Source organism: Sorex araneus, chromosome 2 (assembly GCF_027595985.1).
Source record: "Sorex araneus isolate mSorAra2 chromosome 2, mSorAra2.pri, whole genome shotgun sequence".
In the NCBI taxonomy this organism is placed as follows: Eukaryota; Metazoa; Chordata; class Mammalia; order Eulipotyphla; family Soricidae; genus Sorex; species Sorex araneus.
This window is the reverse complement of record NC_073303.1, coordinates 5,796,519-5,813,781: the sequence shown is the minus strand read 5'-3', so window position 1 is coordinate 5,813,781 and position 17,263 is coordinate 5,796,519. Positions and strand designations below refer to the sequence as shown.

The 17,263-nt window shown below is 38.7% G+C and overlaps 1 protein-coding gene across 1 annotated transcript; it reads left to right on the top strand.

The window, feature by feature from the left end:
• Positions 1-12,786: 12,786 nt before the first annotated feature.
• LOC129402437 (olfactory receptor 2G3-like) lies at positions 12,787-16,645 on the top strand. The gene is made up of 2 exons (XM_055129011.1): positions 12,787-13,687; positions 16,536-16,645. The coding sequence occupies exons 1-2, from the start codon at positions 12,787-12,789 to the stop codon at positions 16,643-16,645; spliced, it is 1,011 nt and encodes a 336-aa protein (XP_054984986.1).
• The last annotated feature ends 618 nt before the right edge of the window (positions 16,646-17,263 follow it).

Genomic DNA, 17,263 nt, shown 5'->3' with positions numbered 1-17,263 from the left:
TACTTAATACAGGCAAGAAAATAAGAAAAATAGAACATCTTTGGAAGATTCTTGGAAAAATGTAAGAAAAATGTTTTTGCTGAGACTGGAGAATAGAAAGTCAAAGTGTAATCTTTGTCACTCCCAGGACTCAATTTTCTTCTTTTAATAAAGGGTATGAGTGTACATCATTTTCTCATGATAGATGTAAAGTTCATTACTGCTTTCTTCCTCCTTTTCAATATCCAATAAAATCTGTGTTCTTTCCTTATCTCACTTCCTCCATTTCTTATCTCAGTCTCATCTTACAAGTGAATATTTGGTGGAAATGTGTCAGAAATTTATTGATTTATTTTGCTTTTTTGGTCAAACTCGGCAATGCACAGGGGTTACTTCTGGATCTGCACTCAGGAATTACTCCTGCCAGTGCTCAGGGGACCATATGGGATGCTGGGAATCGAACCCTGGTTGGCAGCATGCAGGGCAAACACCCTACCTGCTGTGCTATTGCTAAAGCCCCATGTGTCAGAAATTTAAATGCAAACTCAAGAATGTGTTTAAATTTCTTTTAGACCCGGGGTTTGGTTCATATCCAGCGGTGCTCCAGGGCTATTCCTGGGGGCTCCCTGGCACTGTTGGGGGTGGGGCGAGGGGGAGACAAACCATATTTGATGCTGGAGATCTAACTGTGGTTGGCCACATGCAAGGCAAGTTTTTGTTTTTGTTTTTAACCTCCTGTGCTATCTCTCCAGTTCTGCATTGTGTTTTAATTTAATTTAAAACATGGTAAGTGAGGTTCTGGTGTTTTAAAAAAAAGAAAGAAATAATCAAGTTGTTGGGAAAACTGGAATTTTATGCTTCTTTAGTCATTTAAAGTAGAATAGAATCACCTGTGAGAAAAAGTTTATAGGGCAATTAGCTATAGCTAAAAAGGTAGAAAAATACGACAAATTGCAATATGATTAAGCCTGTTATTTTTATCAATGTGATCACATATATCCAGATGTTAAAGTGCCTCAAAAGCTGGCATGAAAAACTGCAAGATCTTTGTGAGCCTGAAGGGAAGGGCTATTGTAAAGCAGAGAGTGTGTTTCCTTGCTAAGGGCATTCGCACTCACAATTAAACTCTGACCTTCCAACCAGACATGCTCCCAAACTCTTCATTTCAGAACAGAGGGTGAGGGAATGTGAATGAGATCAAAGGAATGAATTGAGACAGCTCTAGGGTATTGAATGCTGGCGGACTTTGACCGTGGGTGTGAAAATGTCGAACTGCATCTGAAGACAATATTCATGAGAAATAGACCAGTTCCTGATGTTCCATTTGCCCTCAACGGAACGAACATCTCCGAATGCAGCAGTTATGTGTACCGAGGTCGAGAACTCAACATGACAAATGACCTGGCACTGGAACTGTGCAAGAAGAAGAGAGCAGCATGGAGCACCTTCAAGAGCGTTGAAAAAGTGATTAAGAGGACGAAGACCCTCCGACTCAGGCACATCTTTTCTACTACACTAGCATATGCTTCAGAGACCTGGGCCCTGTGAAGACAGGAAACAGGATGAGAATGCTATTTGGGTATCCCAAAGAGGAATCAAAAGGTTTATGCTTGGAGTATCATGTTTCACTGAAGTGAGAGAAGGAATCTGGAGTTCCGACCTCCATCAATGGTCAAGAATCAGGGATGCTGTCTCGTTTGCAAAGGCGTCGAAAATCAGATGACCAGACACGTAATGCAATTTAGAGATGACTGCTGGACTAGAGCTGCTACCGACTGGATTCTACGGGACGTCCAAAGACTTCGTGGCTGCCCATCTACGAGATGGTCAGACTTCTTTGCCAAGACCCTGAATGAATGGTTTGAGGCTCGTCCTGTTCCTGGATTGAGCAGATGCCATTGGGCTACACTAGCAGGCAACAGGGACAAATGGAGATGTTACTGGCGCCCACAGAAACAAATTGATGAACAACGGGATGACAAGTGATACAAGCAAAGTGATACAAACCTAATGATTGTGACAATTGAGTTGACTTCTTATTTTACTATTTGTGCTTTTACATTCCCAGAGTCTAGGGGAAAACAGTTCTCACACAAGCTCTAAACTACAAGGAATCGAAACACTCTGCAGTAAAACTCTACTCAAATAGTCAACATCCTAAACCTACAATCTAGGTCACGCGGCAGAGCAATATTCAGTGAGGGCTTGGTTGGCAAAGGGTTTTTCTTTGTTTGTTTATCATTATTATTTTTTTATTAGTGAATCACCGTGAGGTTACAGTTACAGATTTACACATTTTCGTGCTTGTGTTTCCATCATACAGTGTTCGAGAACCCATCCCTTCACCATTGCTCGTGCTCCACCACCAATGAACCCAGTATCCCTCCCAGAAGGACAGGGAGGAAACACCAACGAAAAAGCCATAGTTAAAGAAATCATTGCTGAAAAGTTCCCAGAGCTGGAGAACGCAGGATTCAAGGAGCCCAAAGGGTGCCAGCTAAAGAGACACTAATAAAAAGACTCCAAGACAGAAATCAGAATGATAGATGCCATGGATAGGGACACAAAACTGTGAGCAGCAAGGTCAAAGAATGAAATCACATACAAAGGAGCACCCTTAGATTTACAGCAGATCTATCAGAGGAAACCCTCTAAGCCTGAAGACAGTGGTGGGATATAGTGAAAAAACTCAATGAAATGAACGCCTTACCAAGAATACTTTATTCGGCTAAACTCTCACTCAAACTCAAAGGAATAATACACTATTTTATGGATAAACAACATCTCAGGTACTTTATAGACTCAAAACCAACCATAAAAGAATGACTTACTTTCTGTAAGACAAGAACCCACCCTAAAAGCACAACAAACCTTTGTAGAAAGATGTCACAAAACCCCAATGACAAGAATTTCTCTCGATGTCAATGGTCTAAATGCACCAATTAAGAGGCAGAGAGTGACTAATCGGATTCAGAAACTGAACTTAACATTCTGCTGCCTACAAGGCACACGTCTGAACAGTCAGAGCAAACACAGACTCAAAGTCAAAGGATGGGTAACAATCCTGCAAACAAGCAACTCCCTCAAAAAGACTGGGGTGGCCGTACCAGTATCCAACAACATAACTTTCAGGGCTGAAAAAGATTAGAAGGAACAGCGAAGTGCTCTGCTATCTATAGACAGTGGAGGAACCGCATATGGGCGACTCTTCACCTCACTCTCTCTGGGGAAATCCTGACACCACCTCTCTTCAGCCAGGTGCTTTGTGGCTTGCAATGGCGTATTTCCAGGTAGACAACATTTTCTTTGGCTTCTGCTCCTGTCACAGGCCTCCAGCTGTTGGTGCTTCCTCCAGGTAAGCCCAGTCCTTTGCTACATTCTTGGCTCTGACCCTGCGATGGTTGTTCATTCTGGTCTTTCTACTCCAACTTAAATTCAACTGAGAATATCTTTCCCATCATTTTTGTAACCAATCAATGCATTATAATCTTATTTAAATAACCGAGAGTCCAAAATAATTTGTATCCTTTATTACCCCTTTGTTACAATTAAGCAACCATGTTTGGCAAAGTTGTTCATACTTGAGTGTCAGTGTTCCAGCACCAGTCTCACCACCAGTGTCAGTTTCTTTCCTCTGTTGCCCCTATGTTTCTTCCCACTCACCTTACCCCCCGACATCTGCCATCTTGATAGGCACATTTTAAGCTTAGTTGTTGTAGTTTGGATCCCATGCTTTAAGTGTTGTTGAGCCTGTAATTGGGGCATATGGTTATGCCACTCCTCTCCACCATCGATGTACCCAGGACCCTCGAGCCCTGTCCCTTATTACTTCCCATCCACTTATTCTTACTCTTGATTTTGTATTCTTTCTATTAACTGCTAGTGAAAAATGTTAATTGATTCTAGTGTCCTGTTGATAAAAACTACTTAATTTTTTTAAAAAGTGAACAAACATTTTGTGTTTAATTGTTCTAAGTGTCTATATTATTACAGTACAAAATCTTAGCTAACTAAATCCAACATTGTATTAAAAGAATCACACACCATTATCAAATGAGAATCATCATAGGGAGGCAAGGATGGTTCAATATACATAAATCAACCAATGTAGTTTATAATATAAACAAAAGTATGTATGAAATAATATGAATGATATTAATTGACTCTTAAAGCTTTTCACAAGAAAACTAAGCATCCATACATGATAAAACTTCCATAAAAATATAGGGATATAAGGAACATACTTCAAGATAGTAAAGACTATTTGCAATAATTCCATAGCCAGCATCATAATGAACAGCAAAAAAGAAATCTGAAATCCTTTCGTTTCATATCAGGTGCAAGGCAAAGTGATCCACTTTCTCTACTCTTATTTGATATAGCTTTTGAATTCCTTGCTACAATAACTAGGCAAGAAGAAGAAATAACAGAGTAATGAGGTGGAGAAGAAAGTTACTCTCTCACTGTTTGTAAACGACTTGATAATATATGCAGAAGACCGCAATGACTGTAATTTTAAAAGTTTAGTAACAATAAACAAATACAACAAAGTAGATTACAAAATTAAATTAGTAAAAAATATTAGTTGCATTTCCCTATACATATAAAGTGGAAGAGAGAAATAAGGAAAGAGATTCCATTAAAAATAGTTCAAAATGTCAAACAAACTATGAATCAGTATAATAAAGGAAAAAGACATATACTAAAAATTGCAAGCCACAATTGAAAGGTATATTAGAAGATACCAGGAAGTGTAAAAATATTTCAAGTGCATGGATTGGAAGACTTGATAAAGTCAAAATGACCACCCTATGCCAAAAGTATAGATTCATTGTAATTCTCATCAAAATTCTAATGACACACTTGCTGCCCACAAACGGCTTTATGGCTCCTGAATGGCCGTGATCCTAGAGGCACACAGACCAATATCGGAAGCCAGCGACTTTTGGCAAAAATGCATCTGGACTGAGCATTAAACTATGGTGCAGTGTCACCCTGGGTGGGGAAAGGTGTTTGTCCCTTCCACCTTCTTGGTATCTACCCCCAAGAACAAAACATTCGTTCAAGATGATATATGATATACATTACTATGTTTGTTGCAGTCATTATTTCAATAGCCAGGTTATGGATGCAACCCAACCATACAATAATGAATGCATGGATAATGAAGTTGTGGTATGTAATACTAAACAGCCACAAGGAAGGATGAAATCATGCAACTTGCTTCCACTTGGATGGAACTGGAATATCTCATGTTGAGTGAAGTAAGTCAGAAGGATAAGAACAAACAGATGTTTTTACTAATTTATGGTCTATAGAATGCCATGTCAAGGGAATAGAAGGTAGAAAAGATGGGCAAACCCTTGGCCCTAGATTAAAAAACAAAAACACTAGTGAAGGAAATATAAGGGGGTGGTGGTGCAAGATGAGGCAGTCTGGAGGAAATATGGGGAAAAAAGGAGTGTTGAACCTCTCTGGAGTGTAGAATAGTGCATGTATATATCTGAGCCACTACAACCAACACTACAGTTAAACTTAAGAATGTGCCTGTCAAGGAGACAGTGGGTGGGAGGGAAACTGGGGTCATGGGTGGAGGAATGTGGACACTGGTGGTGGGACTGGTGTTGGACCACTGTATGCCTGAAACTCTCTTGTCAGCAACTTTTGAAGTCACAGTGCCTAAATTAAAAACAACAGCATAAAACTGGATAAGAGAAAGAAAACAGACAAGGAAAACATGTCAATAAATTTAATAACCAATAATATTTAGCTCCCCCCAAAGTAGAGAGAGAGTATGGGGGAGTTGCCTGCCATGGAGGCAGTGGGAAGGTTAGAAAGGGGAGAATACTGGGGACATTGGTGGTGGAGAATGTGCACTGGTGGAGGGATGGGTGTTTGATCATTGCATGATTGAAACTCAAACATGAAAGCTTGTAACTGTACCTTATGGTGATTCAATAATAAAAAAAATTAAAAATATATACAGCAGGTAGGGCGTTTGCCTTGCATGCAGCTGACCTGGGTTCGATTTCTCCATTCCTGTTGAAGAGCCTGGCAAGCTACCAAGACTATCCTGCCCGCATGGCAGAGCCTGGCAAGCTACCCGTGGTGTATTTGATATGCCGAAAACAGTAACAACAAGTCTCACAATGGAGACTGGTGCCAGCTTGAGCAAATCAATAAACAATGGGACAACAGTGCTACAGTGCTACAGTGCTACAGCTCCTTCAAATAAATTGTATACATACATTAATAAACCATAATTCAGGCACATAAGTGGTAAAAATTTATGTGCCTGAAATTAAAAACTATTCAAGTTTATTAAAGGTTTTTTTTTTACACCTATGATTCAACCCAGATCTCACACATGAAAGTGAAGTGCTCTATTGATGAACCACATCTTCAGTTCTATGCTTATTAATGAACATGTCAAATTACAAAATAAATTTATCTCATTTATATGATTATGTAGATAATTGAATTCTTTATTTTTGTAAGTAGTATTGAGCTCCACCCGGTTCTTGGGATTTATTCCTGGCTCTGTGCTCAGGTATAACTCCTTGCAGTGCTCAGGGGACTATATGCAGTGCTGGAGATGTAACCAGGGCAGATCCTGTGCCAGGCACCTTAATCCCTGTCTTAGCTCTCTGGCTCTGATTCCTTATTGGCCACGTAATTTCTAATAGCAAAGATATTGTTTCTCTGTAGCTATCTTTTTTTTTTCCTTCACTTTCTACAAAGAATATACTAATATATCCACTGGACAGTGTAATGAGTTGAGGGAATTTATCTCTGATAGTGTCTGTCAGAGACAAAGCAAAGTTCCCTTGAGAACTGCGTTCCTCTAAGCTTCACCCCTGGGAAAATTTTACTCTGGACACTCTCCAACTCCACGTTAATGAGCAACTTGGAGATACAGGTCCCCAGGGTTTTGAGAGAATCTACATTCTATGTCTTTAATTTTCTCTAATGTAATTTTATCCTGGGATTATTGGTTAAGAAATATTTACTTTCACCCAGTTTGTAAGCATTGACCAGAGATATTCACTTCAGGAGGAAATTCTAACATGTTAAAGTCATGCCAGCAGTCTTCTTTTCTGCATGATTGTGAAAATAAAAGACTGAAGGGGGTGACCTAGAGGAGTAAGTAAGCTTTCAGTTCTCACATCTCTCTCTCTCTCTCTCTCTCTCTCTCTCTGGTTTTGTCTCCACTTGCATCACCAACTCAACTTCTTGAACAATTTACTTAGCCTCACCTATACATTCTGAGGTCTGACCTCAGTGCAGCTTCACCAAATATAACCATTGCTCATATCAGAAGAGTAATCAGAGAAGTGTCTGGGGAAAGAGCAGTTGCATGTCTGTCAAAGAAAAACCGTCTTTTATCTAACCCATGTCTCCCTTTTTTCCCAATAGCTCAATATAGCTTTTGTTTATATTTCAGGGTTTGGAAAGATACATTTTACAATTATGTTTTTGGGTTGAATATGTGGGCACATATATAAAACACATACACAAACAGTAATCTTTGATTCTTCAATTTCTCAGATTTTCACGTCCTTTTAATCCACATACACACAAGTATCAACCCATCTATCTTAGACTTGAACTGTGAAAGGGCAAGTGCCTCCAACTTTTCATCTCCAATTTCTACATGGGAGAAAGTATAGCTAGTCTCCAACTTAGTCAGGTCAGAAAGCTAGTCAGATATAAGGAAGTGGAGAAGTGGAGAAGGTCTTCTTGTAAGAGTTCCTTGTAACTGCTTAAAAGATTTTAGAATGCTGTAATAGAAAAATATAAAAATAATTAGATTTTATTTTATTAGTGATTTTGATACAAATAGTCCAGTCTAAGCCCTCTCTCAATGTTACGTTCGTTATGAAAATATGATAATTTGTTTCTATGATCTTTCCTTAACATAGAATTGTATTAAATTTAGTGGTCTTTAAATTTGATGGCAAATTAGAAAATTATTAATTCCTAAATTTGTCTAGTTTGAGAAATATGAATTCATATTTAGAAAGATATTACTTCTAAACAAATTTAATTTTCCCTCACTTTGTTGAAACACTGTGATTTATAAAGTTGTCCATGATAACTTTTTGCAGGATTCAATATTCCAACCTCAATCCCTCCACCGTTGTCTTCGTTTTCCCAAGCACCCCGCAAACCTGCCCCTGCAGCAAGTCAACACTAATTCATTTTTTATTCCTTTAGACAAATTCAACTTTCAGCTGGGTTCAGATTTTCAAAAGTGTGAAAATTATGTTACTTTCTAGAGATAATGGGAATAATGTGCTATCATTTGATCTGATTCTTTTTGGTTTTATTGTGTTCTCTGTCTCTGTCTCTCTTCTTTCTCTTTCTCTCTCTTTTGTTTTAGGGTCATCCTTGGGGTGCTCAGGGCTTACTCATAGCTCTGAGCTCAGGTCTTGCTCCTGGAGGGCTTGGGGACCAGATGTGATGCTGGGATGGATTTGGGTCAGGTGTGTCCAAGTCAAGCGCCCTACACACTTTACTCTCTCTCCATTCCCATCAATTTACTGTTTTTTTAAAACAATTAAAATATATATTTTAAGGATAAAAGCTAAGGCACGTAGACTTGGAAAAATTAGTATTTCCTGTTAAGTGGCATTAGGAATATATGGCATATCGGAACTTCTATAGTATGATTTTTGGCATTCTGATTAGAATTTATTACTAGTTACATAAATGTATTTATTTTAGAATTTAAAACATTTTTAAAAAGCTTTATTAAAGCAACATAATTTTTAAAGTTACTGCACTTGGACACGCAGCACTCTGGCACAGATCCCAGCACCACTGCCCTCAGGGTTGGTCCCAATCCTCACACTGACTCCTTGGCAGACACAGTGTAAAATTTGGGGTTTGGATCTCCTGTTTCCAGTGTTGTTGGTTCTGTGGTTTAGATATACAGCTATTCAAATTTAAACCTTTAGCTTTAGATTGAAAAATTTAGGAATCCTTACATATTTTTGGAGGAAATATAAAATGGTACAGCAATTCTGGAAAATAGTATGACTTAAAAATTAATTTATTCATATATGAATATCGAAATCAGTATCTCAAAAATCTATCTGTATAGACCAAGTTCATTGAAATTATGCACAATAGATAAAAAATGAGAACATCTGGGAAAAAGGTGTGAGGGGGCTGAAGAAAAGAAATGAGAATTATCAAAATGTCCTCCAAGAGATTAATTAAGATAATCTGTTTTATACTGGAGTGATAGCACATGGGCAGGGCATTTGCCTTTCACACAGCCAACCCAGGTTTGATTCCTCCGTCCCTCTTGGAGAGCCTGGCAAGCTACCGAGAGTATTCTGCCCACACGGCAGAGTCTGGCAAGCTACCCGTGGCACATTCCATATGCCAAAAACAGTAACAACAAGTCTCACAATGGAGACGTTACTGGTGCCTGCTTGAGCAAACTGATGAACAATTGGGGATGACAGTGCTACAGTGCTAGTCTGTTTTATATACAAATATCAATTATTTTAGTAATTATAAGGAATTCTAACATTTGGTTCAACCTGTAGAAATCAGAAATATGTCATTAAGCTACATGAAATGAAGCAGTCAGAGAAAGACAAATACTATATGGTATGAGATATATGAGGAACCTAAAATAAGACAAAGCTAATACCGTAAGAACATAGAATAGACAGGATGGTGATATCCAATGTCTAGAGGAAAAGGAAGTGAGGATGATGTTTAAAGGATATAGCTGCTTACAGGAAAAAAAATAAGTTCTGAGGAGTTAATGTTCAGCAGGCTGGCCATAATTAATAAAATTGTATTGTGCACTTGGAATGTACTTAAATAAAAATCTTAAGCACATGCAACACACACCCAGACACAAAAGTGAATGATATTGAACATATTAAATTCTAGATGTTAATTTTCTTGTTTGTGATCATTCTTCAATATGAATGACTATTGAATCATCCTGGTGGATACTTTCAATATAATAATTACATCTGCAAATTATTCCTCAACACATTAATTAAATAAAATATAGGACAGTAAATAAAAATCTAGAATTATATTTACCTAATTTACTTTTTTGAATTATAAACACAGCTAAATGAAATGACAATTTTAGTTTTCACAATTCATAAAAGTAAATAATCGAACAGGATATGCCCCTAAGGGTGATTGTACAGCTTCTAGGGTGTTTGCCTTATAGGCAGCCATCCAGGGTTTGATCCCCAGCATCCCAGATGGTCCCCTGAGCTCTGCTAGGATTCCTTAGTGCAGAACCAGGAGCAACCCTGAGCACCACTGGGTGTTATGCAAAAAAAAAAAAAAAAAACAGAGGCACAGATTAGAATATTAAAAAAGGTAAAGGAATGGACGAGAAAAAATATCTTATATTTAACAAATTTTATTACCCAGAACAATGTAGATAGGTGGCAAAATGCCAGTGCTTCACCTACACATGTGCATAGGTGAGTTTTTACATTTTTACCCCCAATTTTTATTTTTTATCGAACCACCCTGAGATACAGTTACAAAGCTTTTATGTTTGAGATTCAGCCATACAATGATCGAACACCCATCATTTCACCAGTGCAAACTTTCTACCACCAATGTTCCCATTATCCCACCCCTCTCCACCCCAGTCCTTACTCTGCCTCCATGGCAGACAATTGATCAGAAATTCTCTCTCTCTCTCTCTCTCTCTCTCTCTCTCTCTCTCTCTCTGGGCATTAAATTTTGCTCGAATTTTCCCACCACCATTCAAGCCTGTGTTCCAGGGGGCAGACGCTAGATCATTTATTTTCCATTGCTTATTTTGTATATCACGAGAGGTGTGCGCTTCTGAAAGTCTAAGATTATAAATGATTGGGTTCCAGAGACTTATCTGTAGGGAGCTATTCCAATTTGAGATTCAATTGGGAGTTTCTGGGCCAGGGCCATTGTTATGCCAAGACAGCACCCAGGGTCAGGTTGTGGGTGTGACTTCCGGCATCAGGAGCGGACAGGAAGCCGGGGTGAGTCTGCCTGTTCCACCGCCGCCATGCGGTTAGGAGATAATCCTGAAAGCCACCTACTGGGGTCTTGCTTGCATAATCTCATGGTCACTGGGATTCCATCTGGAGAAGGCGGGGAGACTGCACCTGCTCCATCTGGGGTGCCCTGGTGAAATCGGCTCAGTTTGGGGCCCGGAGAAATCTCTGGTGCTGTGGTGCCCTCTGGGACTGGTCGCTGATGTGTGCCTTCCCCCGATTTCTGCACTGGGGATTGAACCCAGGACCGCACAAGTTTTCAAGCACATACTTTATTGCTAAGGCACATACATCTTAGCAATAAATCATACACATCTTTGAACTTATTATTTTTACTTTAATCTTTTTTGGGGGGGGATTTGGTCCACACCTGGTGGTGCTCAGGATGTGCTCCTGGCTCTGTTCAGAGATCACTCTTGGGAGACCATCTGAGGTATGGTGCCAGGAAACAACTGGGGTCAGATGCATGCAAGGTAAGCACCTTAATCCTTTAATCCTGCCTGCACAACAGAGCCTGGCAAGCTATCTGTGACATATTCAATATGCCAAAAACAGTAACAACAAGTCTCTTTGGTCAAACATTAATATTATTTTAAAAAAATTATAAAGTAGTTCACAATATTTTATTACATTTAATATTCAAACACCAATCCACCACCGTTACACCTTCGCACCACCATATTTTGGATGTTTCCATCCCAAACCCCAACTCCTGAGCAAAGCAGAATGAAAATGATGTATTTTGTATTGTTTGTTGTGAAAACCTGCTGAAAATGCTCCAAAAAAGTTTCCTTAGATGAAAGAGCGTGAAGACTGTTGTATTTCACCCAGGGACCATTAAACCCTTTTACAAGAGATCACTATCATGTTATTAAAGGTTGAGCTTGTGTGCGCCCTGCAAGCTACCGAGAGTATCCCGCCCGAACAGCAGAGCCTGGCAAGCTCCCCGTGGCATATTGGATATGCCAAAAACAGTAACAACAAGTCTCATAATGGAGACGTTACTGGTGCCTGCTTGAGCAAATCGATAAACAATGGGACAACAGTGCTATATGTAATATATATTATATGATAATTATAATATAAAATATATCTAAAAAACCCTGTAAAATTAGCTGCCTCCTACTTTGAACCCCATCAAATATGGTGTGGTACACTTGGAGCACGGGTGGTGTGTTGTGTGACGTGTCCAGGAATAGGTTCTCTTGTGAGTGAGGCTCTGCTAGAGCGTGTGGAGAGTGGCCTTGAGCTCGGTGGCAGAAGAGTTCTAGAGGCTTTAGACTGTGGATCCCTTGGGGCACGGAGGCCTCTCACCTGCCACCCATCTGGGGTGACTGAGTGAAACAGCCTGGTGCTAGGTCCAGCGACATGGTTATGGCGAGTGTCATGTTATGCTCCCTTCCGGGAGAGAAGGACATGCAACTCTGGATGAGACTAGATGACGAGATTATCTGGCGCCAGCCAGAGTTGGTTCATGGGCATGACTGCTGAGTTGCCAGAGACAAGGGGATACCCAAACATTATTTTAAACCTTTTAATTTTTACCTAAATTTTTTATAATCAAAGCACTTGTGCATTAGTGCACATCTGTTTCTTCCTTTACTTCCTCTTCTACTAGAAAAATTGCATAATTCAAACCTGAAGCTTTAATGATAATTAAAAAGAAAACGGAAATGGATCTAATGTGTATTGAGACAAAAATGATAATAAAAAGGATACTTTTTTTTTATAAAGTTCACTGTGTCCATTTTTTCTTTTTTATCCCAACAGACCAATGGAACAAAACAATGAAACAGATGATGGATATCTTGTCTTGCTTGGATTCTCAGACCAGCCCCGAGTGGAGTTCATCCTTTTTGTGGTGGTTTTGGTCTCCTACCTTCTGACGATTATTGGGAACTCAGTCATCATCCTGGTCTCCCTCCTGGACGCAAAACTCCAGACACCCATGTATTTCTTCCTCAAAAATCTCTCCTTTCTTGACCTTTGTTTCACCACTAGCACTGTCCCTCAGGTACTGTGGAATTTGAAGGGACCAGCCAAGACCATCACCTGGACTGGCTGTGCCATCCAACTCTACGTGTCCCTGTCCCTGGGTTCCACGGAATGTGTCCTCCTCACTATCATGGCATTTGATCGCTATGTAGCTGTGTGCAAACCTCTCAATTACACCACCATCATGCACCCCTCCTTCTGCAAGGCCCTAGCTGGAGTGGCATGGGTGAGTGGAATAGGAAATAGTCTCATCCAAGGCACCATCACCCTTCGGCTTCCTCGATGTGGGCGTCATCGTCTGGATCACCTCGTATGTGAAGTACCTGCCATGGTCAAGTTGTCATGTATTAACACACATGCAAACGAGGTCCAGCTTTTTGTGGCCACACTAGTTCTCATCCTTATTCCTATGTTATTGATACTGCTCTCCTATGGCCTCATTGTGCAAGCAGTGATAAAACTTAGGTCAGTCCAAGCTTTTCGTAAGGCTCTTGGGACCTGTGGCTCTCATCTGATAGTGGTGTCCTTCTTCTTTGGGACCAGCTCGGTCATATACATCAAACCACAGAAGTACTATGGCTATGTCGACGGAAAGTTCCTTACACTCTTTTATGGAGTTGTGACTCCCACCCTCAACCCCCTCATATATACTCTCAGGAATAAGGATGTGAAGGGAGCTTTGAGGAGATTGTTGAGAATAGATGAAAAGTGACCTTCTTAGCTAGAAAGTGACTTTAGATATATCATCAGACAATTGCTCTTGCATATAGAGTATAACCATTTATTATTTTTCTGCATGTACATACAGTATAAATCACATGGTTTTGAAAAAAAACACTCATATTCACCTTTGGTAGGTCACAGAACTTTGTGTGTATGAAAGTGTATGTTATGTGCATGAAAGAAAGAAAGAAATTGAGAAATGAAAATTTAGTTTTTAAAATAATTTCAAGGAAAAACTCATTTACAAACATATACATTAAGTAACATTTATTGGTTCACTTTGGTGGAATAAAATGATGGACTAGGAACAAAGGGGAAATGATAAAATTATTATTATATTGAAATAAAGAAAAAAGTATCTTTGGTGTGATAAATTATAGTTTGTATTAAGAAACATGGGTTGTATCTTTCAATACCATATGAATTATATTTTAATATCAAAAAGGAAAAAATATGTTGTATATAGGAGCTGTGGATTTTTAACTTTCTGGTACTTGTAGTGTTAAGGAATAGAGGGCCAAGATTTTGTTAAAGATTGTTCACTAAAAAAGTGCGGAAGTTTTCCCAATAACTTTCCTATGTTCAACTTCACTTAGTTGTCACATGTAAAAGAACACTTGCCTGATATTGATCAAATTGAATTATTCAAAAACTTTTTAATGCAAACTTTTATATAAAATTTTTATTTCTAAGAACTTGCTGGCAATATTAAGGGCTCATTGTATGAAGAATGAATATATTGTTTGCAACTTTTTGTAACTGAATGGGATAGAGCAGAACATCAAGTAGAAGTAAAGAATTAAAACACGTATTCTTCAAACGCTTGTGAAATTGGAGTTTATTGTATTATGGAACAAAGAGTCACAGATTGCTAAAGTTAAATAAAATGTGATAGATGTGGTAAAACTAAGAGGGAAAATTTAAGATACTTCATATAAAAGTTGTTCACAATGATTTATCGCAATCAATATTCCAACACCAACCCCATCACCATTACACCTTCCCAGCACCATTTTTTCTGATTTTCCCAACTACCACCCCAGCCTGCCTCAATCACTGTCTCACTGTCATCCCATTGCTCATCGATTTGCTCAGCGGGCACCAGCAATGTCTCCATTAGAGACTTGCCTTTACTGTTTTTGGTATATCAGATATGCTACGGGTAGCTTGCCAGGCTCTGCTGTGTGGGCGACATACTTTCAGTAGCTTGCCCGGCTCTCTGAGAGAGACAGAGGAATCGAACCCAGATCGGCCACATGCAAGGCAAACGCCCTACCCACTGTGCTATCGCTCAGGTCCCAGTAGCAGGCCCTAAATGATTCGTTTTGTATTGCTTGTAATGATTAATTCTCTAAAAAATGATCAAAAGAGATTTCCTTAGTATGAAGTACATGAAGATTGTTGCATCTCATCCTGGAGCTATTAAGCCCTGGTGCAAGAGATTACTAATATGTTGTGATAGGTTAAGCCTTGTGTGTTACTATTTTCTTAATAGAAATTGGTTGCCTTCTACTTTGCATCCCATCCAGTGCTACTCCTAGTATATCAGTCATGTAGAATGTAAGATGTTGGGGCCGCAAATTGTGCTGGGGTGATACAGCTGGAGTTAAACTATTAATTTGATGGTGACTCTGGGGTCCAGAAATATCTCTGCAGCTTGCTGATCTCTTTTGAAATTTATTTATGAGTCTCTGGATCATGGCCTGGTGTATGATGCCAATGTTTGGCAGAATTTACCCAAAACTCTAGTTGATACTGAGGTCTTTTGTTGGGTTCATTGGTTTGGTTTTAATTTTTACAGAAAGCTTTTCAAAATTGTTTTTAGTCTCTTGGTTATTATTGCTTCGTTGAAATATCCCTATTTATTTTTGATTCGTTATTGGTTATTAGATGTTTCTAGGTATTTTCCCATTTCTTTCAGATATTGTTTTTTTGTTGGAGTCAAATTATCAGATTATTCTTTTTGGTTCCATAATCTCTTAATTTTTCCTTAGTCTATTTAAAATATATCACCGTGATTTTTTTTAAAGGACCGACTTCTAATTTTGTTGATTTTATTGTATTCTCTTTTTTAAAAATTTATTTAAACATCATGGCTTAAAAGTTGTTCATAATATAGTTCATGGGCTTTTGAGATTCCAAGCCCACACCCTGAGTGACCGTCCCTTCACCATTGGCCCCATTCTCCTGACCATCCCCCAAGCTCGCCCCCTTAGCAGGCCCACATACAATTTGTAACAACAAAATGGCTAAAGGAATTATCCAAAATATTCCAGTAAAGGAAATTTGTAAAAATTGTTATCTCAATGGGTCTATTAATCTTTTTTCTCTTTTATCTCTTCTAGTTTATTGTTATTACTATTGTCATTATTATTATTTTATTTGTTGTCTTTGACTTATCTTAACCTTATGTTTTGACTTAACCATTGTTATTTCTAATTACTTTTTCTTTTTTAATGAAGGATTTTAAAACTATCAAATTTACAATAAGTTGGTTTCACTATCTCGTGAATTTTGGTATGTTGTGTTCTTATTTGCAGTTCATCTCTAGAGTTTTTTAAAATTTAAAATTAAAGTTGAATTTTTAAAATTTTGAATACTTTTGATACTTTACCAATGGTTTTACTGATTTTCCAAATTGTTTAATTTGCACATTTATGCTTTCTGATTTGTGTTCCTTATTTGTCTCTAGCTTGAATCCATGCTTCTCATTTATTCATATTTGTCTGTGGCCCAATACATGGTTTGTTCTGGAAAAAAAAAAGATACTTCATATAGGCAAGAAAAGAAGGAAAATAGAATATATTTGGAAGCTTCTTGGAAAAAATGTAAGAAAAACGTTTTTGTTGAGACTGGAGAACAGAAAGTCAAAGTGTAATCTTGTTAACTCCCAGGACTCAATTTTCTTCTTTTAGTGAAGGCTGTGAGTGTACATCAGTTTCCCATGATAGATTTAAAGTTCATCTTTGCTTTCTGCCTCCTTGTCAATATGCCATAAAATCTGGCTTCTTTCCTTATCTCACTTCCTTCATTTCTTATCTCAATCACATCTTACAAGTGAATATTGGGTGGAAAAGTGTCAGAAATTTAAATGCATATTCAATAATGTGTTTTAGTTTCTTAAGACCCTGGGGTTTGGGTCATACCCAGTGGTGCTCCAGGGCTATCTATTCCTGGAGGCTCCATGGTGGTCTGTGTGGGGGGCAACCTATATTGGTGCTGGGATCTAACTGTAGTTGTCACATGCAAGGCAACTTTTTTGTTTTTAACCTCCTGTGCTATCTCCATTTCTGCATTGTGTTTAAAATTAATTTAAAGCATGGCAAATGAGGTTATGGTGTTAAAAATAAGAAATAAATTATCAGGTTATTGGGAAACATGGAATTTTATGCTAATATGGAGTTATAGCCCATAGCTCATGTAGGCTGGCGCGATAGCACAGCGAGTAGGGTGTTTGCCTTGCACACAGCCGACGCCGGTTAGATCCCTCCTTCCCTCTCAGAAAGCCCGGCAAGCTACCGAGAGTATCTCAC